The 24,508-nt window shown below is 41.2% G+C and overlaps 1 protein-coding gene across 9 annotated transcripts in view; it reads right to left on the bottom strand.

Annotated features, from left to right (window-relative positions):
* pleca (plectin a) overlaps positions 1-24,508 on the bottom strand; it is a 127,801-nt gene that overhangs the window by 7,933 nt on the left and 95,360 nt on the right. For all 9 annotated transcript variants that reach the window (XM_079523071.1, XM_079523072.1, XM_079523073.1 and 6 more), the window contains 27 exons: positions 21,736-21,902; positions 19,163-19,278; positions 18,827-18,933; positions 18,464-18,583; positions 18,246-18,341; positions 17,935-18,069; positions 17,065-17,151; positions 16,581-16,735; positions 15,611-15,965; positions 15,161-15,238; positions 14,083-14,244; positions 13,745-13,849; positions 13,342-13,437; positions 12,453-12,578; positions 11,813-11,965; positions 10,860-11,014; positions 10,314-10,440; positions 10,021-10,204; positions 9,757-9,777; positions 8,828-8,985; positions 7,943-8,121; positions 7,509-7,647; positions 6,355-6,711; positions 5,941-6,024; positions 5,743-5,847; positions 5,402-5,500; positions 172-3,522 (listed from right to left, as the gene is read on the bottom strand). In XM_079523071.1, coding sequence (XP_079379197.1) covers positions 172-3,522; positions 5,402-5,500; positions 5,743-5,847; positions 5,941-6,024; positions 6,355-6,711; positions 7,509-7,647; positions 7,943-8,121; positions 8,828-8,985; positions 9,757-9,777; positions 10,021-10,204; positions 10,314-10,440; positions 10,860-11,014; positions 11,813-11,965; positions 12,453-12,578; positions 13,342-13,437; positions 13,745-13,849; positions 14,083-14,244; positions 15,161-15,238; positions 15,611-15,965; positions 16,581-16,735; positions 17,065-17,151; positions 17,935-18,069; positions 18,246-18,341; positions 18,464-18,583; positions 18,827-18,933; positions 19,163-19,278; positions 21,736-21,902 — 7,017 coding nt within the window. The remainder of the gene's footprint in view (positions 1-171; positions 3,523-5,401; positions 5,501-5,742; positions 5,848-5,940; positions 6,025-6,354; positions 6,712-7,508; positions 7,648-7,942; positions 8,122-8,827; positions 8,986-9,756; positions 9,778-10,020; positions 10,205-10,313; positions 10,441-10,859; positions 11,015-11,812; positions 11,966-12,452; positions 12,579-13,341; positions 13,438-13,744; positions 13,850-14,082; positions 14,245-15,160; positions 15,239-15,610; positions 15,966-16,580; positions 16,736-17,064; positions 17,152-17,934; positions 18,070-18,245; positions 18,342-18,463; positions 18,584-18,826; positions 18,934-19,162; positions 19,279-21,735; positions 21,903-24,508) is intronic.

Below are 24,508 nucleotides of genomic sequence, written 5' to 3'. Positions count from 1 at the left end.
ATAATAACACTAATGTAAGTTGCTGAACATGTTATTATCAGTCTCTGCAACGTACATTATAATTAGAAATGGGCCACTATGAAAAGTTAGTACTCGTAAAAGAATATTGTTAATTTAAACAGTTTATATACATACAGTATATCTTCACGTTTTTTATCTATATCGCAATACCTCTTTAGACTTATTCTGAAGCTCTGTTGCCTCTTTTTTCAGCTTCTCCTTCTCTTTTTCAAGCTCAGCAATTGCTTTGCGTAAATCATCAGCCTCTTTGGTGCTCTGTAGTCTCTGTGTCTCCAATTTCTTCACAACAGTCTTGTCTACTGTGTCTTTCTCTGTCTCCTGCAGGCGGGCTCTGATGTCTTCTGCTTGTTTCTTGAACTTTCTAGCCTCCTCCTCTGCCTTTGTCTGAGCATCACTGAGCTCTGTCACCCTCAGTTTTAGCCTCTCTGCCTCAGCAGAAGCCTCAAGTTGCCTCTTGCGCTCAGCCTCCAGTGACTTCTGGAATTCCTCAGTCTCTGCACTGAGGCGCTGCTGCATCTGTTGTTTGTCTTCCAATAGTTTCTTAGCCTTCTCCTGTGCCTGGTTCTTTTCTTTCTGGAGTTCCTCCGCTTCAGCTTTCAGCTTACTAGCCTCTTGAATGGCTTGCATTTTCTCCTTTAACATTTTATCTGCAAGTGCTCTCTGTTCTGCCAGATCAGCTTCAGCTATCTTTCTCTGTCGTGCTGCTTCCTGAGCTTCCACGCTTAGTCTGGCTGCATCCTCAGCCAGGCTCTTCATTTTTTCAGCTTCCTCTGCAAGGACTTTCTTTGTGTTGTCTTTGTCTTTCTTTATGAGGCGCTTGTTTTCTTCCTCAATTTTCTGCTTGAGCTTCACTAGCTCCTCCATATGAATCTTGACTTTAGAGAGCTCCTCTTCAACTTGAGCTTTTTGCTTGCAGGCATCATTGACTTCACCCTTCAGTCGCTGCAGCTCCTCGTCCAAAACAGATTTCTGCTTATCTGTGTCCTCCAGTTTCAGTTTAACCTTCGACAGCTCCAGCTCAACCTGAGACTTCTGTTTAAGGGTTTGTTCTGCTAGTTTCTTGTGCTTACTCATCTCTGTATCTGCTGCCTTCTTTTGTTCTAGAGCCGCTGCCTCAGCTTTTGCTCGCTTGGAGGCCTCCTCCTCTGCCTCCTTCCTCAGCCTCTCTGCATCCTTCTGAGCTTTGACTTGTTTGGCAGCTTCCTCCTCCGCAGATTTCTTCTGCTTTTCAGCCTCTTCAGCTTTTTGACGGAGCAAGGCAGCCTCTTTCTCTGCTTTCTCTTTGGCTTTCTCTGCAGCTTGTGCAAGTTTCTTGGCATTTTCAAATTCCTCTTTGAGCTTATCCTGAGCAAGACCGTCCTCCTTCTTCTTGATGAGAACCTCTTGTGCTTTCTGCTCAGCAGCACTGCATTTTTGAGCTGCCTCTTTGGCCAGAACGATCTGTTTCTCTGCCTGTTTGTCAGCCATCTCCTTCTGCTTATTGGTCTCTGCAGCTTTCTTCTTGAGACGTTCAACTTCCTCCTGAGCAGCTTTGCATTGACGAGCAGCCTCTTCCTCGGCGGCGGTGATCCTCTTGACTTTCTCCTCAGCTTCTTTCCTTTTCTTCTCTTCCTCTAAAGCAATCTTTTTCAGTTTATCCGCCTCTTCCTCTGCTTTGAGTTTGCTCTTCTGGGTTTCCTCTGCAATGCCCTTTAGCTGGTTGAGCTCCTGCTCCAGATCCAGCTTGCCTTTCGATGCTTTCTCAAAGCTGAGTTTGATGACACGTATTTCCTCTTCAACCACCTTCCTGTGCTTAAGCGTTTCCTCCACTATCGTTTTCTGCCTCTTCAATTCATAGTCAGAGGTGTTCTTTAGTTGAGTGATTTTCTCCTCTATATCTTGTTTATGCTGTGCTGCTTGGTCCTCCAGAATCTTTCTCTGATAAGCCTCCTCCTCAGCATTTCTTTTCAGCCTTTCATTTTCTGCCTGTTTATCTTTCAGGGCAATCTCAGCTTCAGTCTTCAGGCGAGTTGCTTCATTGATGGCAGCCAGTTTTTCCTTGAGTATCTTCTCAGCTGCAGCTCTTTGCCGAGCTGCCTCTTCCTCTGCCACTTGCCTCTGCTTTTTAGCTTCTTCTGCTACTGATCTGAGCCTGGTCGCCTCTTCGGCGAGTTGCTTCATTTTATGCACCTCAGTTTCAAGGAGCTGCTTGCTTTTTTCCGTATTAGACATCGTGTCCTTCTCGGCTATCACCTTTAACTGAAGAAGCTCATCCATTTCACGTCGGACTTTAGCCAGCTCCTCTTCCAGCTGTTTCCTCTGGCTCTCCGCAGCGTTCACCTCATTTTTCAGACGCTGGAGCTCACCATCCAACAGAGACCTCTGTTGTTCCGCGTGCTCAAAGTCGGCCTTGAGACGGATACATTCTTGCTCTGCAGACAGTTTTTGCTGGGCTGTTTTCTCTGCCATTTTCCTCTGCTTTTCCAGCTCTTTCTCTGCATTGTCCTTTTGTTTAAGGGCAGCTTCTTCAGCCTTAGCCCTTTTCTTGGCATCTCGCTCAGCCTCCACCTTCTGCCTCTCTGCATCCTCCTGAGCCTGGCTTTTCTTGTGGGCTTCTTCCTCCGCTTGAAGCCTCAAGCGGAGCGCCTCATTGGCTTTCTGTCTCCATGTCTCAAGCTCCTTCTCTGCCTGCTCTCTAGCTCTGTTGGCCTCATCCTGTTGCTTCTTGAGTCGCCCTGCCTCCTCTTGCAGCTGCAGAACGGTACCTTGCTCCCTCTTCAGCGATTCCTCCAGCTTAATCGCCTTTTCATTAAATGATGTTCTTTTACTTTGTAGCTCGGTGGCAGCACTCTTCTGTGCTACCTCCTCAACCACCTTGATCTGCCTGTCTTTCTCCTCCTCAGCCTGTTTCATGCGCCTCTCTGCCTCTTCCGCTTGCATTTTGAATCGCTGCAGGTCATCCAAGGCTTTCTGCTTTTGCTTGGCAGCCTCTTCCTCGGCATCGGATTTGCGCTTCAGCTCCTCCTCTGCATTTCGCTTCTTCTGAGTCTCTTCAGCGACCTGCTTGCGGAGCCTCTCTGCCTCCTCCTGAGCGCTTTTCCTGAGCTTCTCAGCATCATCAGCCCTGTCTCTGAGTTGCTGCAGCTCAGCCTCGGCTGTGGCCTTCTGCTTTAGCGTGGTCTCTAACTGGACTCTGATGATGTGGATTTCTTCCTCTATCTTGGTGCGGCTGTAGAGGGCCTCTTCTACCTGTTGATTCTTAGATTTGATTTCCTGCTCTGAGAGACTCTTCAGTTGGTGCAACTCTACTTGTATGTTCTGCTTCTGCTTCTCAGCATCCACAGCGACGTCTTGCCGCCTGTTAACCTCCTCTTCCATTTTGAGCTTTAGTGTCTGGGCTTCTTGCTCTGCTTTGGCCACAGCTTTAGCATGGGCATCTGCTAACTGTATTTGTTTCTCTAACTCTGCCTGCATCTCTGCCATCTTTCTCCTCTCCTCTTCTTTTTGTTTTTCAGTAGCTTTCTGTATTAGTAGAAGCAATGAGGGAGTAGAGGAGATAAAGGAAAATGTTATATTATGTTATTATTTTATTATAATTATGTTAGATAATAAAATACATTAGTTGTAAAACATGTAGGTACATATACATGTAAATACATGAGAATATTATGTTATGCTTACAGGTAATCAGGGAATTAAAACATATTGTTTTAACGACAGAAAGAAATACTGTATTGGGAAATGCTTGTCATGTTTATTCAATGTATGGCATACAGAATGAAACGTTACGTCACAACACGTTACGTCACAACAAAACAGGAGACTTAGAGGTCTTGAATGGCTTCATGCAGCTGAGGTATCTTTCCTGATTGATGTTGCTGATTGATCATACCTGTATAATTTTATATTGAAATCAAGTGGCACGTTTTTGGATGGACCCTGAACCCTCAAAATAACTCAGATAGTGTTTAAGAGCGAAAAGACAGAGAGATTGAGGCGTAATAATTAGCAACATGCAAAGTGTATTATGCATAGTGGGTAAGCTTTAAATGATTTTGCAAAACAACAATTATAAAATAACCAATCATTAAAATATATTTATATCAAAGGATTTGTATGGAATTAGTTAGCAGTGATTCAGATTCGTAGTTTTGCTTTGAAGCACACCAATCTGGAATACCTTTACCATGAGGAATAGCATAGTGATGCAGCATGATCTTCATAACGTGATGTGCAAAATGACCTTGGAGTAAGGTGGCACTTCATGCCATTTAAAGATAATAATCCAAGATCACGTTGCTCCCAGTGTGAGAAGCAGACAAGTTAAACATAAAGAGATGATGCGTATTTATCTTAAGTAAGACTGTGACATAGTGAGCTGAGCTCCCTAAGTATATGATGATAGCTGCATACTGTTTGATGTTTGGCTCCATACTATAAGTACTGTGGATGCAGAATGTATTACAAAGTGGTATTCACTTGGCAGCAATCTTCTCATGGCAAAGTCTGTATACATTCTGTTCTTTAGAGTTTGTGTTATTTGTCATCCACAGTAAAAGAGCCAAAAATAATGACAGTATGTCGTTGTCCAAAGACCACACACACATGAGTGACAGATAGACATGGGTCTGATGTTAAAACAGAAAGTGAAAGAGTGTAAAGAGGGGATGTTTCTTTTAAATACCTGGTGCTTTGGGGTTAATTCACCTCTTAAGAGCCCAAACATGATTTCTATTCATCATGACAAAGCACTGGCAAGCAATAAAAAATAAATTTAAAAAAGCAAACAAAATACAAGGTTAGAAAAGCAAGGGAAGGGGGTAAATAAAGCATTCATTTGAAACAGAATAAGTCTGAGGGAACGATCGAGAAGCCAGCCTGAAGCATCTCAACCACCAGTGTGAGTAAAGGAATAAATAACATAAAAAAAACTGTATTGCAAGCATCTGGAAAAATATAACTGAGAGTGTCTAATGCCAGTGCCAAATCAGCATTAAATGTACGTAAAGGCTTCTAATTCAGAGGCACGTTATGTTGTGACAAAATAGACAGTGTGGGGGGAAATGAGAGACAGGTAGTGTTGAGGGCAGATGAGCTGCAACACTAGCACTATAAAATGTTAACTATTTGCGCTACATTAACAAAAGTTGTATTCAACACTTTGCATACTACACTGTAGATTTAATTAGCATTCTTAAATTCATTATGGATTCAGAATCTTTGAATTTTGAGTGCCATCATTCTGTAGTTTCATAGAAAATGACAAATGATTTCCCATACAATCATTTGAATAGGTTTAAGCGTTTTTTGTTGTGGATTTCATTTAGTTAGTATAATGTTTTATGTTACAGAGGGCGGCTGCAGCCTGCAGCTCGCATTCTGTTTAATGTGTGCAATGTACCTCTTCATCCTCCAGGCGGCGCTGTATCTCTGTGATGAACTTGATGTACATGCTGGTCAGAGTCGTCAGCTCACTGTATCGGGTTCTCAGAGTTACATACTGAAAGAAGATATGTATTTTTTCTAAGTTAACAGTAGTACATGTAAGCTTCTCTTATAGCTAGTTCATTAACACATTTAATCAACATCAGAGTTTCCTCCAGGTTTACAGACCATTAGGACCCTATTCTACAGCAGTAATTGATTGAATCTGAGACTGCATCAGAATATCCAACATATTTCTGCTATTGTCAGTTATAAAGATAAAGGTATCTGATGAGGAACGCAAATCTGTACACATACTTCCTGAATGATATTGTCAGATGCAGACTCTATTTTAGCTTTCTTCAGAGGAGATGCTATGGGTTCCTGGAGTGCTTTGTAGGTCACAACCTGGAGCTCATAATCCTGTGGAAGAATAAAACGTGAAAAGTGAATTAGTAAAATGAATATACTGTAAAAAAAAATGTCTTTATAAGATGTGATGATTTATGTAAATACCTTGACTGCACCAATATATGCCTTTGCATATTTCTGGCAATCTTCAACCTTGTCTTTGTTTTTCTCAATCTCTTCTAGGAGTTTCTGTATTAATACAGGACAATGTGAAAGTAAACTATCAAATAAGGAAAGCATAATTCATTATGCAAAGTGTACTGCAGTGTACATACAAAAGTGACAAAGAGCTCCCTCTCCTGGTTGCAATCATTCACAAGAAAATCCCCATTCACTTATAATTTCTCATGACAAAATGAACTACAATCACATGGTGAAATTTTGTTTTAAAATCTAAACAAAATATCATCTTTAACTGTCTGAAATAACTATGATGGATTTCCTTCTTTATACCAACAGCCTACGGTATTGATTCTACCCAGTTTTAACAATGAAAGCTGGGATATAGTCCTAGCCTACCTTCTCCTGTGCCAGCTGCTCCTTGAGAGCCTTGTTATCACCAATGGGAACGGCCTGGATCTCCTCCTGCCTTTGCTTGGCCTCAGTGAGCCAACAGATGAGCCAGTCATAGCTCTCACGGTAGGAGTGCATCTGGCGCCCCAGCAGGTCCAACTCCCGCTGCCTCAGGTCGATCTGGCCGAACACAGCCTGCCAGCGCTCCAGCAGATTGCTGACAAGCTGACGGTAGTGGTCCAACTCTGCATCTCGTTCGCTGTGCACCCGCGTCATCTGGTCATTGACGGTTGTCGCCTTCTTGAGGTCGTCCTGCAAGCGGTCAAATATGGCCTGGTCGGCCTCTGCCTCGCTGCGCATTTTCTGTTGGAGAGAGAGAAACAGAAAGAGAGATGGGTTTCTTTCTCAAAAAGAAACGTGATCACATTACCCCAGTCCTATCCTCCCTCCACTGGCTCCCCGTTCATTTTAGAATTGATTTTAAGATCCTGCTGTTTGTTTTTAAAGCCCTAAATGGACTCGCCCCCATGTACCTATCCGAACTCACAAAACCGTACGTCCCAACCAGACCCCTTAGGTCAGCTGACAAATTGCTTTTGACTAATCTTCCCATAACTAACTGTAAGACCAGAGGTGACCAGGCCTTTGCAGCGGCATGGTCCTAGACTCTGGAACAGCCTACCCATCCATGTTCGCTCTGCCCACTCATTAGAGGCCTTTAAATAATAATAATAAAGACACATTTCTTCACTATGGCCTTCTTTGACACTGCTTGATTGTATATGTTGTGTAGCTTTGTAATTGTTCTTAGCTCCTTTTATTCTTAGTTTTTCCTTCAATTTGTACCATGCATTTTAATTGTGTTTGTGTTGTTGCTCTTTGTTTTTAAACCTGTACAGCACTTTGGTCAGGCATTGGTCGTTGTAATATGTGCTTTATAAATAAAGTTTGAGTTGAGTTGAGTTGAGAGAAAGAACAGTGTCATTAACAAAGACAGATAGAACATCTCAAATTGTTCAACATCCACTTGTGTTTTACCGGTGCTTAAAACTGCCTTCACGGTACAGGTTTGGATAAAAGTGTCCACCAATTCTATCCTATGCATAAAACCATGCACAGATAAACAATAACAATGGGTTTCCTTTGCCAAGAGGTAATACCTTTAGCTGGTTGCGATAATTCTCCACTTCCTTTTCATCTGTGGGCACCTTGTTGACATCGCATAGATGGGTCTCGTAATTCTTCAGAGCATCTTCTGCATCTTTTGTGCTGCGAATCACTACATCAATGGTCTTTAGCCTGAAGGCAGAAAATGGATTCTGTAAGGTCTAATGTATATTCTCGTTTTGAGGCTTAAGGAGCCTGACAATGGTTTTAGTTTGCGTTAAGGAAATTAACTCATAGCTCTAGTTTGCGTTAGAAACCTCAGGATGGTTTGGGTCACAGTCACGTGAATGCTAATAAACCTGAATTAGTTAAATGGTTAGCAAAATCACTGTTCAATTGGGGAAAAAAAGATTCCTCTAAAAAGACTGAAGTGAATCTTGGAATCAGCAAATCAATAATAGTCCAAATAATCGTCATGGTAACTTACTTGTCCAGGTAAACAGAGGACAGACTGTAGACATGTTCCATCTTCTTCAGGGTAACATCCAACTCAGAGCGCAGCATCGGAGCAGTGTTGGACTGTTCGGGAGAGGCCAGAACCTCTTCTGTCTTCTCAGCCATGCTGTTCAGTTCTTTTTTCAATCCCTCCAACTCTGACTGCACTTTCTGTTTTCAAGAAAAGAGGGGAGAGAATTAGTAGAGCACACACTATATATATTTTATATACACATACTAGTCCTTACCCGTTCAAATATATGAACACCAAATTACGTACAGTGTTGTTAATGCGATTTAATAGATAATGTTGTGGATGTATGTATTTAGAGGTCTACTCAGTCTGGGGTTGGGGGAGGGAGTTGTTAAGGAGCTTGTGAAGTTGGGATGGGCACAAAATAAATAGTAATATTAATAGGCAGGTGGTCCGCGGACCCCCAAGTGGTCCACAAAACATTTTCCGGGTAACTCAAAACTTCCCTGTGACGTACTGTCAAGAAAATAATATTAAAGCTCCAAAAATAATCAAGGTTCCTTTTAATCCCAATGAAAGTAAATTCCTCTTCTTTTAAGTTCCACTTCACAAAATAAACTCCAGGAAATCTTGTCCGGATTTTGACTGTGTTCTGTAGCTCACCGTTCCATTTGCAACACGCAACAAATAAACACCGCACAGAACTGCTTCTCTCTTCTGCATGCGGTCATATGTCAGGGGGACATCTCTGATAAATTACTAAATATGCACTGAAAGGTAACTACAGCAACCAAACGTGCAACACCTTCTCCACTTCTCTACTCACTCCCAGTCCTTCTATTCATAACGTAATTGTGTCTTCATAATTACATACAGTATAAATATTGAACTTTCAGTCATTACCATCTGTTCTGCGGTCTTCAGTGCGCAGGCTTTGAGTGGCTCTTTATCCACCAGCTGGCGGAGGCGTGTGACGGTCCGATTCTCACAGGCTTCCAACCTCAGACGCAGGTCCTTCAGCTTCGTTAGGTAGATCTTACACACAGACTCATCCTGCTCGCCTGGAGAGGTGAGGGAAAAGATGATTTAGGTGAGACAATTAGAAAAAGGATGTACCGTATTAGGACAGAACAAAGGTAGAGCCAGATAAAGCCAGGATTGACTCCTAAATCAAGTATAAATGACAAGTTTCATTCCAAAGTGAGACGTCCACCATTTCATAATTTCGAGGTGCACATTGTCAAAGTGACATAAATTGTGATTATTATTATGGTTATTTGCTCTCGCTCTCCTTGGTTATAAAATATTTTACAGAATGTATTCATTTGTATTTTGGGAATAGTGCACTGCAAACACCAGGCAACATTTTAGCATGCTGGACATAAAAAAGTTTTTAGAATGAAACCCCTCAAATACACAATTTTTCTACTTTCATATTAAAATCAAGTTCTCGTGATTTGCCTAAAGAGGGAGAGAACAGCATTTGCATCTGATTGTGTATTAGTAGCATTTCTAACAACATTTTGAATTATTGCACACTCAAATCACTGCTTCATGCATTCATTCCATTAAGGATTATTATTGAGCAGTTGTTTCAATCATTGACACTCATTCTCATACAGTAGAAAACACACTTCAGTGACATGCATATAAACAGAACATTGAGACCAGTAAGAAAAACAATGAAGATATAGATTGAAAAGGTTGTGATTGGAAGAAGTTTGATGGAATGAAATGAAATGCCACAGCAAAACAGCCTTGACAGCACACACAGCCCTCTACTGTACTCAACAAAAGCTACTGAGTCTGGCAAGGTAACCAGAGCACCTTACCTCCAGTGGGTGCAATGTAGCCTGCAATGTGAATTAAACAGTCAATGACATTTAAAAGATAAAATGGCCATGAGTAAAAATTAATTGAATTAAAGATGCCTTGTCTTTGCAACCAAAAAAATGAAATGTATTGTATTTAATAAAATGTTTGAAGACATAAGTTTACCAATGGATAGCTGAATGATCCCACAATAATGTATGTAATGCATTGTCAAGAACATAATTGCCACAGATTCTTGTGTAATTAGTGGGAATGTACTGTACCTTGCTCCACAGTGCTGACCAGAGAGTTGTAGTGCTGGTTGGCCTTGTTGTAGCCGGCCTCCACTTGCATGCGGTCCTCCGCCCCAAAGAGCTGGGAGTCCTGGCTGTCTCTGAGGAAGCCCTGATAGTGCTGCTCCAAGTTCCTCAGTGACAGCCTGTATTCCTCCACCTTAAGGGTCTTGAACTGCAGTGATATAAAAGGACGGGGTGATGAGATAATTATGAAGATTGTGCTCGACTTAATTAAGAGCAACTGGCTTGAAGGCTTCTTTAGGGAACCTCGTAGCTTTTACCATGGTGATGTTCCAGGAGTTGATGATGTGGATGTCTCTCATTAGATACTGCCATGAGAGGAGGCTCCTCATGTCCACATTCATCGTCTGCCACATTGTCTGAAGTCTCTGGAGATTGCCGTCCAAACTGAAGAGAGGAGAGGTTGATGCACTTGTGTACAAAATATGCATGCCTATTGCCTATTCAGTGTTTAAGTACAGTCTATCAATGTCGTTGCTGTCGGGCAGAAACCTCTCTAAATGAATGCCCTACTTCGTCATACAAGAGTGACACAATGTAAAAACTATAAATCTACAAGCTCACAACACGCATTGTGACACATGAGCTTGTAGATATGCCATATGCTAGATGTGCTACATTATTTATGAACATTTTGGAATATTGAAAGTGCTTTTATCAATACTGAACCAATGAATGAATTAATGAATATTAACAAAAGTTTGTGATTAAATAATAACTACATTGCATCCACTACAGCCATTTAATTTCCTGAAAAGTAACAGTTTTGCTTTTGAATATACAAGGTAATGAGTTGCTTAGCTCACCTAGCTACACTGTTCACAGCCTCCTTATTGGTTGGTGGAACCAGGAAGCAGATGGAGGGCACAGTGGCCTCACTGCCTTGGTCATTCAGCACCCTCCACTTGTAGGGTTGAGAGTTGTTCAGCAGAGCACACTCATCCCCTCTATGAACCGTGATCTACAACAAGGTACAGAAGACATGGTGTGGCAGATGTGTGTAGAATAGAACCAAAGCCTTCAGATAAGGCAGTGCCTGATACTGTGTTTCTTTCAAGTTAACTGAATGTGGAGCTGAATCTCATCAGCATTGTCTAAAAGCTAATAGTTGTATTCTCTCCTATGATCACTATCGCTACCTGGATCAGGTGGTAAATGAGATTTTAACGATAAAACATTATCGAATCATTCCCATAAACATACTCTCTCCCCATGCCTTCGGACTGGTGGAGACAATAATGTGTGATGATAATGACTTATGCGGGACCTACACTGCTAGGTTTAGGGAGCTGGTTCCCATTGAGGTCATGCATACTAACAATGTGTGGGTACTCATGGTACTGTTACAGTAAGTCTGATTTATTCCTATTAGTGGCATGTCAGTGTTGCATACCGGAAATAACCATTCTAAGAGCTTGTACATCAGCTATTTACGGCGTGCAACCAAGTATAAATCAGGCATGAGTCACTTTTGTTAAAAGCGACACCATGTGACATACAGTACATACGGTACAAAGGGAATAAATACTGTATGCACCATATAATAATAATAATAATAATAATAATAATGCATTTTATTTATAAAGCGCTTTACATTCTTACGAATCTCAAAGTGCTACAAGGTTAAAAGCATGGCAAAATAAATAAAATAAAATACAATAAAAGAAGCGTAAGCAACATCATAATCAGTAAAACATGTTAGGGAAAAGCTTTCTTAAAATATGGCACACAGTACAGTAATGTTATGTGATCTTCTCACCTCCATCTGTTTGAAGTCACAGACAGCCTGAATAGGCATCTTTCCCTTTATCGGGGTTGCAGGGTTACGTGGCTTCAGCTGCACGATGGTCTGAGCTCTACGGTTCAGACCCTCAAGGTGAGTTTTAAACTCTTTCAGCTGCTCTTTCTCATCCTGCAGAGGGGACAATGAAGAAAAATCATAGGTTCAAGCATAGAAAAGATAATGATAGATAATGCATAGATCATATTGATAAATGTACTGTCAACCAATTTAGACCTGAGGCCGATTCTAAAAACACCGAAATCCTTTTACATCTGAGGGTTTCTGAATGAATGAATGAATGAATGAATGATTATAACAACAAGAAAGGTATAACAACGGTGTTCCAGGTCTAAATGGGTTAAATATAATTTTGTTTTTTCGGGCAGGCAGGGTGCCTCCCTGAGCTTGGTGCCCAGGGCTGCAGTGCCTGAAGCCTATGCATTTAGCTGGGGCTGGCCAAGCAACAGAAGAATATATTAATTTAGTTTTGTAATTTAGTTTTGTAACTAAAATAGCACAGAGAGAGTGAATGTATAGCTCCTAAACACTAACCATATGCTGATATGTACATAATACAATCAATCATCCTATTTATTGTTAACCTTAGTATACCTACAGCTGCGTCCTGTAGCAAATCCTCCAGTCGAGTGACAGTGATGCTGCGGTCACACGTGTACTTCCTCTTCATCGTGTCATTCATCTTCTTCATCTGCTCCTCTGCCTCTTTCACATCATTGAAGAACTATTTAGACAAGTAATAATAATAATCATTATTATTATTACTATATAATATATTATTATTATTATTATTATTATTATTCAATTATTATTATTATTACCCTTATTCATTTTACGGGTCGTTTTTTTTGTTTCCTACTTTATTTTTTAATTAATATTCCAAAATATGTTCCACCCTAAAGAATTCCATAAAATAAAAAATACATTAATTAGAGGGAAAGAAGTAGTGAAAACAGCACAAGCTCACAACAAGTCTCATCGCAACATGTTGTGAGCTTAATTGTAGATTGGCTATTTTCATTAGTTTGGGTCCTGTGGGGAGACATATGACATTTCTCTAGTGGTTTGGAAACCACTGCATTAAACAGTAAAACACAAACCATATGAAATCACTTACACAACTCTTCATGGTTAGCTGGTAAAATGCTAGACAAGTAAAAGATAAACTCAGGAAGTTCATTAGATTAGAAGATCTGGGGTTAGAGACCCCCAAATAAGTAACAGTTTAATTGCATTATATTTCACAAGACGTTATCCCAATGAGATAATGTATAAGAACTATTCAGATCATAGGTTTCCCTCAATTCCACTCACAATTGAAGTACTTACAGTTACAGAATTATGTACTAAATCTATCAACAAAAGTCTTCTCTTATAGGGAACCCTGGCACAAACACTTTTCAAATGGGGATCCATGGCCTAATTTGTATCAATTTAGGGGTCTGATGTTTTCTGGACAGAAGGCAAGTGTGCGTTAATGGACTTACTTGGAAGTACGCTGTGTTCTCTTTCACATGGGATTCAATACAGCAGCACAGCTGAAGGATCCAACTCCACTGGGTCTGGAGGGCTGCAGTGAAAGCCTTGAGGAGAGAAGGATGAGATTGTGGATCAGTTATTTTCAGTGCACGACACAGACCCATACCGTACCCAAGTAAATACATACCAAACAAAGTAAATAAAACTCAAGTTAGAAAATATATAGTACTACTAATGATTCTGAATGAGATATAAGGAATTTCATATACATTATACAACCTATAGTAAAAACACCAAACATATACTAATACAAATGACATAACTACTGCATACAGTAATGTACTGCCAACGTAGAGTGAAACTGTTCGTATTTATTGTGTTACACAGATTAAGACAATAAATCAGCTCTACCTCTATGGTCTTCCTGGCAGGGTGTCCGTCCTTCAGTAGCTTGTCTCCTGTGGTCTGCACATTGTTCGTCTTCTTCTCTCGTAGCTCCAGCTCTCTCATCAAACCCTGCTCCACAACAAGAAAGCATCATTCAGCATGATAGTTGATGATGAAGGGTTTTAATACAAAATGGGATGTCCATCGCTTGAAATAAGTGTAATTTACAGCTGTAAATGCCAAATAAAGGGAACCTTCTACAGTAGTAATGTGGGTGTATTATACTGCAGATAAAATAGTATGATTCTAACTTTCCACTATTCTACAACTTTTGTTAGGTGACACTGATAAATCCTGCGTACCGAGTAGTTGTCTTTCTTAGCTGTCATGTTGGTGTTTCGATCGCTCCAGTCGTAGTTGACCTCCTCCTCCTCCTTTTCATTCAGCCACATCAGCTCTTTGGTTGCTGCGGTTACGAAAGCATGAAGCTCTGCTAGGTAGCGCAGACGAGCCTTGGAAGCGTTCTGCAGGAAATCAAGAAGAAGAAACGGGTTAGGCGGAAAATAAAGAAACACAGAGAACCTTAAAAATGTGGGAGTGGAGAGGATGGAATGGCCTGCCGTGAGTCCAGACCTTAACCCAATTGAACACTTGTGGGATCAGCTTGGGCGTGCTGTACATGCTAGAGTGACCAACATAACCCTGTTGGCTGACTTCCTGGTTGAGGAATGGGATGCCATCCCACAGCAAAATGTGCCGAGGTTGATTACCAGCATGAGGAGGGGGTGCCAAGCTGTTGTGGCTATGTATGGATCTTCCACACGCTACTAAGTTCTGTTCCCTGAGTGTAAAATTGGCCAATATGTGTTGTTTCTTCCTTATTACTGTGAGTGCAATCATCCAATCCACTAAGCAACTCAAAGCAAGGGTTGAATACCAACCATTAGACATTTTGGCACATTTTGGGGGGCGCTACCCACAGGTTTAACTGTGTTGCTCATTCCACGAATGCCCTATCATTACAAGCTATACCTCGTTGTAAAGGAGATATAATTGAACAAAGTTACGTTTCCGAACTTTTTGTGGGGAGTTTACTTATTTACTCTTGAACCCCTGCATCCATGTTCTGTGGGGAACATTAACCAAAAACAGCCGATCTACAAGTTTACAGATTTGGTGTAAGTAAGCATTGCTGAGCCATTAGGGCAGGACTCAGGAGCCTATCTCCTGTCGAGGCAGCTTGATGTACAAGTACACCCCCTGGACATGGGTTATGACGCTAATATGTCGCAGGGTGTAGAGGGGTGGGGGGGAATCGGTCCAAGTAGAAAGCCAACTCTGTTTATTGTAACCGCTAAACACCGATTCTCCTAGTCTACTGGATGTTTTCAGCTTCTTTGCAACTTTGATCATTGATCAGTTTTTAAGGTTGTAACTTACCAGAAGTCTTCCATACTGCAGCTCGAGCTGGGACAGATAGTCACGGTAGGCACTTTTACTCACAGGCGAGACCTGACTCTGGATCAGAGAAAAGACAATTAGAACAAATGTAAACACACTTTTTGACTTCACTGTGTCAGTCAAGCAGTCAGGTGATCCATGGCGACATTAGAAAGTCTATATGATCTATGTTTTGCCATATTTAATGGATGTGCTGGTATCATCTTGTTGAAAGTAACCGTGAAGCATGCAAACCCAATGGTGCAAAGGATCTGGTTGTGCTATGCTAGATCAAAAGTACTAAACCGTGTGTTGCGTGAGCTTGCTGGTCTGTTATATTAAAGAAATACTGCTTTTTTGTCATTGGTGAAAATATGGCTCTGATATAATCTTTCAAGTTTTCTTATCTTGGTTGTGATTATCGGTGTAATATATCTCAGAGGAGCACACCTCATCAGCCTTGGCCCTTTCGATCTTGGAGCGGAACTCTTCCACAGACTGGTGCAGACCACGGTGGCTTCCCAACTGAGACTCCACTGTGGGCAGGTCACTTCCCCACTCCCCCTGGTCTACCCGTCGCTGGTTCTCCTCCACCCAGCCCAGCAGGTCCTGGATGTAGCGCAGGGTCACCTCATCCAGTTCCGGCCTCACCCTCATGGCGGCCTGCTGCAGCGTCTGGGAGCTCTGAGTCTGCACCTGCTGAACCATCTGAACCATGGGGATCTGGGCCGTGCTCACACCAGACTTGAGGCGCAGGTTGAACTCACTGCGCAGGTTCACCAGCCTCTCGTGAAGGCGGTAAACCCTGGACACATCAGTAGAACAATACAGCACATCAATCAGAGTGAACGATGGAGCAAATGGGAGGAAAAATTATCAACAATAATTTTTTTCAAACTATACTATGGAAGGTATGCGCATAAAGTTAGTGGCAAAGTGAGTTTAACGTTGTTTAGCGTCGTTTAATGCAATCAGATAGGACTTTTTTGTTTGGATGTATGGGCTGTCAAGGCCAGAAAGTACTTTTTTGCCACTCAGTAGACGTTCCCGCATAACTTCCAGGTATGATGATGTGCATAACCTGTATAATATTGGGTTTGAGACAATCATCTATCATAGATTATAATTTTTGTTTAAACCCATTGATCCCATTGATGGGTTTAATATCTTCATAGATGGCTCTGCCAGTGATCATATAACTTACACAAGATTCTTAGCAAGTAGGATGAAAGAAAAATAACTACAATCTCGGCAGACGGCAGTATTATTCTTCGGCACATTCAGAGTAGTGGAAATAGTCTACAAGCTCACAATGCGTTGTGTTAAGGCACGTTGTGAGGTTGTAGCTAAATCCTATACTGTAACATCCATAGTACGGGTGAATCCAACATTACAATCTACGGTCATTCGAATTTCAGACCTGCGATACATTTGCTCAGCTTGAAGGTGCCGTCCGTCTTTGAGCAGCTGAACGTCGTTGAAGAGGAATCTGATCATTCCCTCCGCCTTCTCCAAGTCTGTCTCCATCTCCCCTGCGTGCTGAGCAGGCTTCCCTGAACTCAGCATCCTCATGTCCTGCAGAAAACATGGGAGAATGGATTGATTTTTTTGCCGTTTGTTTTCTGTTATCTTTGTTTGGCTGATTAGGCATTAAATCATTTTAATATCACTCATACCACTTGAATCCTAGCGTCCCAATTCTGGGTAAGTCATGATAAGCAATTCAGTCAAAATAGGCAAACATTCAGTGGAAATAGATTAGGTATTTTCGACAAAGAAAACTGGTGTAAATGGGGGAAAAGTCAATAAAGTCAATAAATGTAATTTATTATTTATAATAAATGTAAATCTTGATTGTGATTATATGCAAGAGCTGCAAGAGCATCATCAAGAATGTGTCTCACCGTTTGTAGCAGGCCCTCCACCTGGTTGAGCTGCTCCTCACACACCCCAGACTCCATCTGAACCTTACTGACAATCCTCTGGAGACGCTCCAGCCTGCGGTGAGGGTGGACAGGTCAGAGAAGCAACACCACAAACTGTATGTACAGTATCAATGAGTCTGCTGCTTCATCTGATTCATTCAATTAATAACACAGGCTATGAGTACAAACTGTTTAAATTGTATAGTGAGACGGTGATGCTAGGTTTTTGTTGTACTCAAAAAAAAAAGAAAACAATCAGCATAATATACCATACACACCAGTGTACTTTCTCTAATTGGAAAGCATGAAAGTGAAAATGTTGAAAAAGTGAAGCACTCACTCCCTCTGCTGGCGAAATAAGACATTTAACACATAGCCATGATTCATAAAGGCCATCATGAAATCTTCTGTCCACAGGTCCTTTCAAGCTCTGCCTGATGTTGAAGTTGATGTACTGAATGGTGAATCACAGTCAGCGCTGAAGTATCTTTTTGTGAGTCTTGTGATAATATGTTACGCCCCGCAATAGCTCATCATTAGGAAAACAAATCTTGAAATAAACTAGGATATTCTGCAAAATGACCATAATATTGGGATCTGTATCTACTCTGTATCTGTACCCATGAATTATAATGTGGTTTTTACTTTCACCTCACAATGCAGACTCAGTTTCCTTTTCAGCCAATGCAGGCTTTACAAGTTGGTTTATGAGTCACAAACCTCAGCTCCAGAGCGCCAGACTCATTTCTTGTGCCCCGTGGTATTTTACCAGTATTGTTCATAAGGTATTGGCAACAAACTTTAGCGTTTGCTTTGACAACAAGAATATGTGATGAGATTCACAAACACCACTTGCCGCTCAAATTCGGTCCTAAGCAGACGCTCTCGCTCCAGTATGGCGACGTGTAGACGGCCCCACTCCTTCTCCACATCAATGGGGTGGTACCCAGGTGGTACTTTAACATGGCCTGCCTGGACTGCACCCTACAAAGCAAACATCCACAACTACTGTAAGTGATATGTTTACAAAATCATCACTGCAATGTACAGGTGATGGTTTGAAGCATAACCCAAAAATAAAGGGGCAGTGTAGTAAAAGTATATTGTGTCTATAACAGGCAATAAATATCACACTACACATACAGTACGATGACACTGACCTCAAAAGATTTGTAGATATATTTAGAGCGGTTCTTGTCTGCCTCTTTGGCGGGGAGCTCAGTTTCCTTGTACTTCATAAACTGCCGCCAAAGAACCTGTGTGTTAGAAAAGGATAGATTTGAACCAGATCTGCACTAACATCACCAACATGATCACCATCACCAGACACTCTGATTGTATCAAAATCTGATCTTGAAGATAAGGAGAGCTCACTCACCTCAATCTCCTCATAGCTGGTGGGGAACTTCCTCTCCTCAAAGACAAGGATGTGATGTCTGATCCACTGTAACAGCATGGTGACCAGCTCGTAATACTCCTGCCAACGCAGCTCTAGCTCCTAAAGCGAAGATGCAAACAGAGAACAGAGTTTATTTTAACTTTCAACTATGTACTGTAATCAGATACCACCATGGTACCATGGGTACTACTTGTTGTTTGTTCATATACTTCAATACTAGAATGCCCAACAAATACAAGACCATTAAGTGAGAAAAACAGCCAGTCATGTTGCAGGTTACATTTCCTTTGACGACTGGTCACTGAGGCAGAATCAGTGTTTTGGCACAAAAGGAGCACTCACGTTAGCTTTCACGCCATCTTGAACATCAGGTACTCTGGGCATGACGTCATACATAGAGGAGACGTATGTAATGATGGATTTTTCATCTGGGTGTGGCACGTCCACATCTACGGGGCAGAAAGGAGACAGTTGTCAACAACTGACATTTTTTAAAGGGATTTCTTTTTAATAAATGCAGGGAACAAAATAACAAATGTATCTTTGTTTTGGCCAACAAGCAAGGTTTTGAACCAAAATGATTTTTTTTAACCTTATTCTTTTTCCTGCAAGCCACACACCAGACGTTTGTTTGGTATGCTTTTGTAAATGAATCAGAGTAATAGTGTTTTCTTTTACCCTCTGGGTCCAGCAGCCTGGTGACACCCAGCTCCCTCTCTGCCACACTGAAGGCCTGCTCCAGGTTCTCCTGGTTACTCTGGCGGTACACGTTGCCCATGTCAATCAGAGTTGGCCTGGGGACATCAGATAGACAGATCATAAATAATACATGACAACTACTACTACTTGAAAATGACTATGCCTGTCAATCACTTAAAGAATGTTGTTGAATGAGTTGATTGACTGAAGCTGGGAAATTTGTATTTGTATAAAAACACAAATAGATTTTTAATTATTATTTGGTTCTCCTTCCCCCGTGCTGTTGAGCTGATTGTTACATAATTACACTTTTTTTATGTTGCACCTGCCAGTCATCATTTTCCACATGCTTGTTGCTGGAGGCATTTTGATCATGACTGAAGTTTGATGGGGAGTTGATATCAGACAGGGCAGGCAAAAACGAGTCTAAAAAGAGTCTTTGCTAAAAGCTGTGCTTAATATTCCCCTGTTAATTTGTGCAGAAAGAAAGTAGACTTTGCACGCACACTGCCAAGAAGGTGATCACAGTCAAGTAGAATGCAGATACAAGTAGCCCCGAGGGAATTTTATACACTTAAAATGGATGCATATCACAGTTAACAAACACCTCAGCTACTATAAAGAATTAGCAAGTAAAATGCACCACTTTGTTTAGAAATACCAAAAAGGAACATAGTGAACACCAAATAACTTTAACATTGAATGCAGATATTAGCTCTAACTTTGATGCTGGACATTAATCTCTTAAACATAGAATAGAAGTCTTACACCGTTTGTGTGAGAAGTAATAAGAATGTACATGCATCAAAGTTCATCCCAATCACCACCTTTGGAAAGAATAAATAAATAAATAACCGTACACTTGCACGATTCTCTGCACATAGTATTCCCCATGACCCCGGGGTGGTTCCTTGTCCACATAGCATGCTTTTCTGTAGGACAGTCTATCCCTGCTCACAAAGTGCGGCTCTGATCCCGTGTCGCTCTGAGATCCTCTGCTAGAGCGGGCCCTTGGGCTCTGGGGCCCCCTGCGCGAGTCTAGATACTTCTCGGTCGGGATGTCCTCGCACAGCATCACCACCCTGTCCTCCAGGTCGCTGGCGGAGCCAGCCACACTGCTGGAGGCACTGTTCAGTCTCTTTAGAGAAGGGAACTTTCTCTTCATCTTCTTCATTGCAGCACGGGTCGAGGGTGCTGTGATGCACTGTGGATTTCCTTTTATCCTGTGTCCTTTACAAATGCATCTGTCTAGTATTTGGCAGATGGTCCGACGTTGATAAAACTACTAGCCATGAAAAATTTAAAGGATCATAGTTACTCTAACTTAACAAGAACAATCTCATTCTGGCTCCGGTGACTTGCATCCAATTCCACGTTCTTTGTCCTCCTCTTTCTTTTGCTCTCTGCTGTTCTTCTCTACTTGAGGGATCGGAAAGCTCCTTGCAGCTTCAAATGTGTTATGGTACAGTGGAGCCCATCCTGCTCTACCTCCACAAAGAATCTATGGCAGAATGGTTAGCGTACTTGTGTTTTGCTGCAACCTGCAGAGTCTCCAGAGCACATGCCCCTAGGGTATCTTATTCACAAATTGACGTGATACACCCTCACAGTAAAAAAGAAAAACGTACTCTTACTGTAATTTATAGCAAATGAGGCCAACTCAGGTTATATATGTTTTTTGGTACAGTAGTGTGTTGAGGGATCCTTCAAGTTTTTTGCATTTGCAAACATAAATACCCATATAGTTTCAGTTCAGTTTATTTTATTTATAGTATTTATAGTACAAAATAAATACCATGTCAATTAATGTCAATTAATCTTGTGGCAAATACCATGCGTGTTGACAGAAAATTATGTTATTTTAAATACATAATGACTGATTGGTGTGATTGTGAATGATGTTTAACAAATTAACCACAAATTGCATCTCCTTGATACTTGACTAGTGGTGATTGACCACATGGTTGTCCTGACATGTCCTGACAAGTATTTTGAGGAGAATATTAATCTAACTGTACAACTGTAGGTATGCAGCAGTGACAGTGTCTTTACTGTATACCCTGCAGCATGACAAGATCCCAGGACTGGGCAAGCTTGGGCAATCATAAAATGGGTCGGAATAGCTAAAGAAAATATTTTTTGACTACTCCATCAACTATACTACATAACTATACTACACGTCAGGGTTCATTTAACTATTGAGGTCGTCACAGACCGGGAGCCTGACGAATAAAAGACGTGAAAGTCGAGTATTTTGCTTCAAAACTATTCATACTGTTGATGTGACATTGATGTCTTTATCTGTGGTGAAACATCTCCTCCTTTTGCAACATGTGTCCGTGTTCCTGTGATGCACCGGACCAGCCGTTCCAGGCTTGAGGCGCGTTGGCCTTTGTTCTCAAGGTCTTATGAGTGCATTTTTAGCACTGACATCCCAGTTGCAATAATGCAAAGTTTGAGCTCGACAGAAAATGAATGAGTCTCAACTCTTGGATAGGCTGCATTCTCTGCCTGCTGGGCTAAACATAGACCAGTTTATTGTAGCATCTCACCTGTGTTTGTGTATGATGGCATTGAAGAGCTTGCCGTCCCTCCAGCTGGTGGTGAAGTTGTCACAGCGCATGCTGTGGTATCCCTCCACCATTCTCTGAGACCAAAGCAACAGCTTCTCCTTGGCTGTCATGTCATCTGATTGGCCATTCACCTGAATGTCTGAGATCTGGTGGAACAAAGTGAAAGAACATTACTAAATATTGTGAAGTGTTTTTATTTAATTCTATATTGTTTTTGATTGAATTTAATTTTGAGGTTTGGTGCCATAAAAATAGCCAATCCAAAATCAATGTATTACTTGTTCAATGCGATACACCAGTGGTTCCCAAACTTTTCTGTTTGCACCCCCTGTTACCTCCTGACCTAGCTGACGCACCCCCACATGGAAATAAAAATTGCATAAGCTATATAGAGACATATATTTCCTATATGCACATCATATGAACCTGAATATGGCATATATATGCAGCATAGGCTATATTATACATATAGGCCTACTTGCCACAATATTGGCATAATATGTTAATATATTTTAAATAAAACCATAGCACCACCATTAGCCTTTTCATGTCACGCACCCCCTAGAAGGTTCTTGCGCACCACAAGGGGTGCACGCACCACAGTTTGGGAACCACTGCTATACACTAAACAAATGCACTACTCTGTTGGTTGACAGAAGGGAAACCTTTTTTCAAAATACTAGTTGATTTCTTCCAGACTTTAGATGACTCACATCTCAAACCTTCATTAACTGCCAGTGGCTGTATCTGGAAGGCATATGAAATCCTTTGCACTTACTGGTTTGGAAGAAAACCAAAACGATTCATGAGATCCACAACAGCAAAATTAAACTAAGCTAAATCTGCCAGAAAGTAGACTGAAAATTAATGTTGGCGTCTCCATGTCACAAAACCTCCATTGGCAGATTCATTTTTATAACAGTTGGCAGTCTACTGTATGTAATGAGTCACAAGAACTCCCTTTTTTTCTCTCTCTCTCACTCATGAAAGATGAGACACAACTAAATACACAGGAGGCTTTACGCCTTAAAGATGTAAGCTGAATGCCAATGCTGTGTTGTTTACCTTTGTGGCTCATTGACAGAATGTCTAGCTGCCGGCTATTTTAAATGTATTATGTCTATCTATGATGTCTATTTTGTATGTAATCCAATCCACATATTGAGTACATGATCCATTCCATACTGGTTATGATCTGATCCATATCTATCTATATCTCTTTATAATTTGTATGGTCAAATAGTATTTGCAAATAGTTCTTAGTGATTGCATTAATCTTCTTGTGAGCGCCAGATAGGTGGTGTTTAAGTAATGGTGTTGATGCAATGATTCAATACAGTAACACCATCTCAGAGCTGGAAAGATTAGAGTGAAACACACCGAACTGAGCAAAACAAAAATGAATTTGCAGATGTTCAAGTCATGAGACATAATTATTTATAGGCCCTCAATAGAACAAGCAGGGGCTTCATTACAAAAGTAACATTATTTCTTTGGTCATGCTGATGAGTCACAGAAGTGCTAATAATTTCACTTCCAGGCTTTCTAAGGCCTAGTTCACACCTACACAACAAATGTTCGGTCCGTGTGTGATGCCTGATTGCTTTTTGATTGCTGCTCCAATTCATTTTCAATGGGAGTCACATGGTTTGACCAAACATTTTTGTTTGATGAGGGGGGAGCAATCAGCAATCAGCCATCAAACACAAATGTTTGATCAAACCATGTGACTCCCATTGGAAAAGCATTGTGGTGGCCCAAAAAAACAAAAAAATGACCAAACATTGCTTGATTGGTGTTTGGTACGTGTGAATGAAGCCTTAGAGGAAAGGGTGGAGGAGGAAAAATGAGGACAAACACCCTTCTCAGAAGGGCAGAAAGGGGAACCCCATGTGCTGTACGTGCGTGGGCACCGAGTGACTCACAAGCCCAGTGGAACTGGAAACAGGCCCTCCGCCCTTTAGGACGAAATCTACTTTATTTCTCTACTAAATTCAGAGAAATTCCTGCCTCCTCCCCCTCACAGAGGAGGTATATTATCTCAACCACTCACTTGCACGTCTATAAACTATCAACTAGACCATGGGGAGCTCAAAGGAAATCTGCCTTTGTTTATGATGACTACCATCTGCCACTGCAAGAGTTTACTTTGTTTGGAAAAAATAACATGCAGGCACCAGATGATTAAGTACTTCCTCAAGGATGAGGTTTTAACAGTTGAGGTTTTCAACCGGACAGCATATCAGGAGTCAGGACCATGCAAACAGAAAAGAAGAATTGGAGGGGTTTGTTGAAAGTTCTTGAAACATTTACCAGACAAGGATAATATTATTAACGACAACAAGCGTCATAGTCATTAGCACACCTATTAGACCTTAGATTCATATAGCACTTTTATGAGCTATGTTAAGGATTAAATCGACCTGTAAATCTAGTTGTACACTGAGCCTGAAGCAAGCAAAGTACTGGAATAAACTTGACTGCTTGTCACACCCATTTTACTTCCCAGATTTCTCATGGTAATCACTGAGTCATGCAGGGCTAGGGCAGGGGACCCGGTTCTGCCTACCACCATGACCTTCACATCCATTATAGCATCAAAGAATGTTCCTTTACTCTCCCTTTTTCCACATTTTCAAAAGTCACCATCTGGTAAACCAATTCCCAAACATAAACATTCATTTTAAATTAAAGATGATACCATCATCCACAGCGCGTCACAGTGAGTGAATTTAATTCTTGCTCAAACACA

The sequence above is a fragment of the Electrona antarctica genome (genome assembly GCF_951216825.1).
Source record: "Electrona antarctica genome assembly, chromosome: 15".
NCBI lineage: Eukaryota > Metazoa > Chordata > Actinopteri > Myctophiformes > Myctophidae > Electrona > Electrona antarctica.
This window is presented reverse-complemented; position numbering and strand designations above follow the sequence as displayed.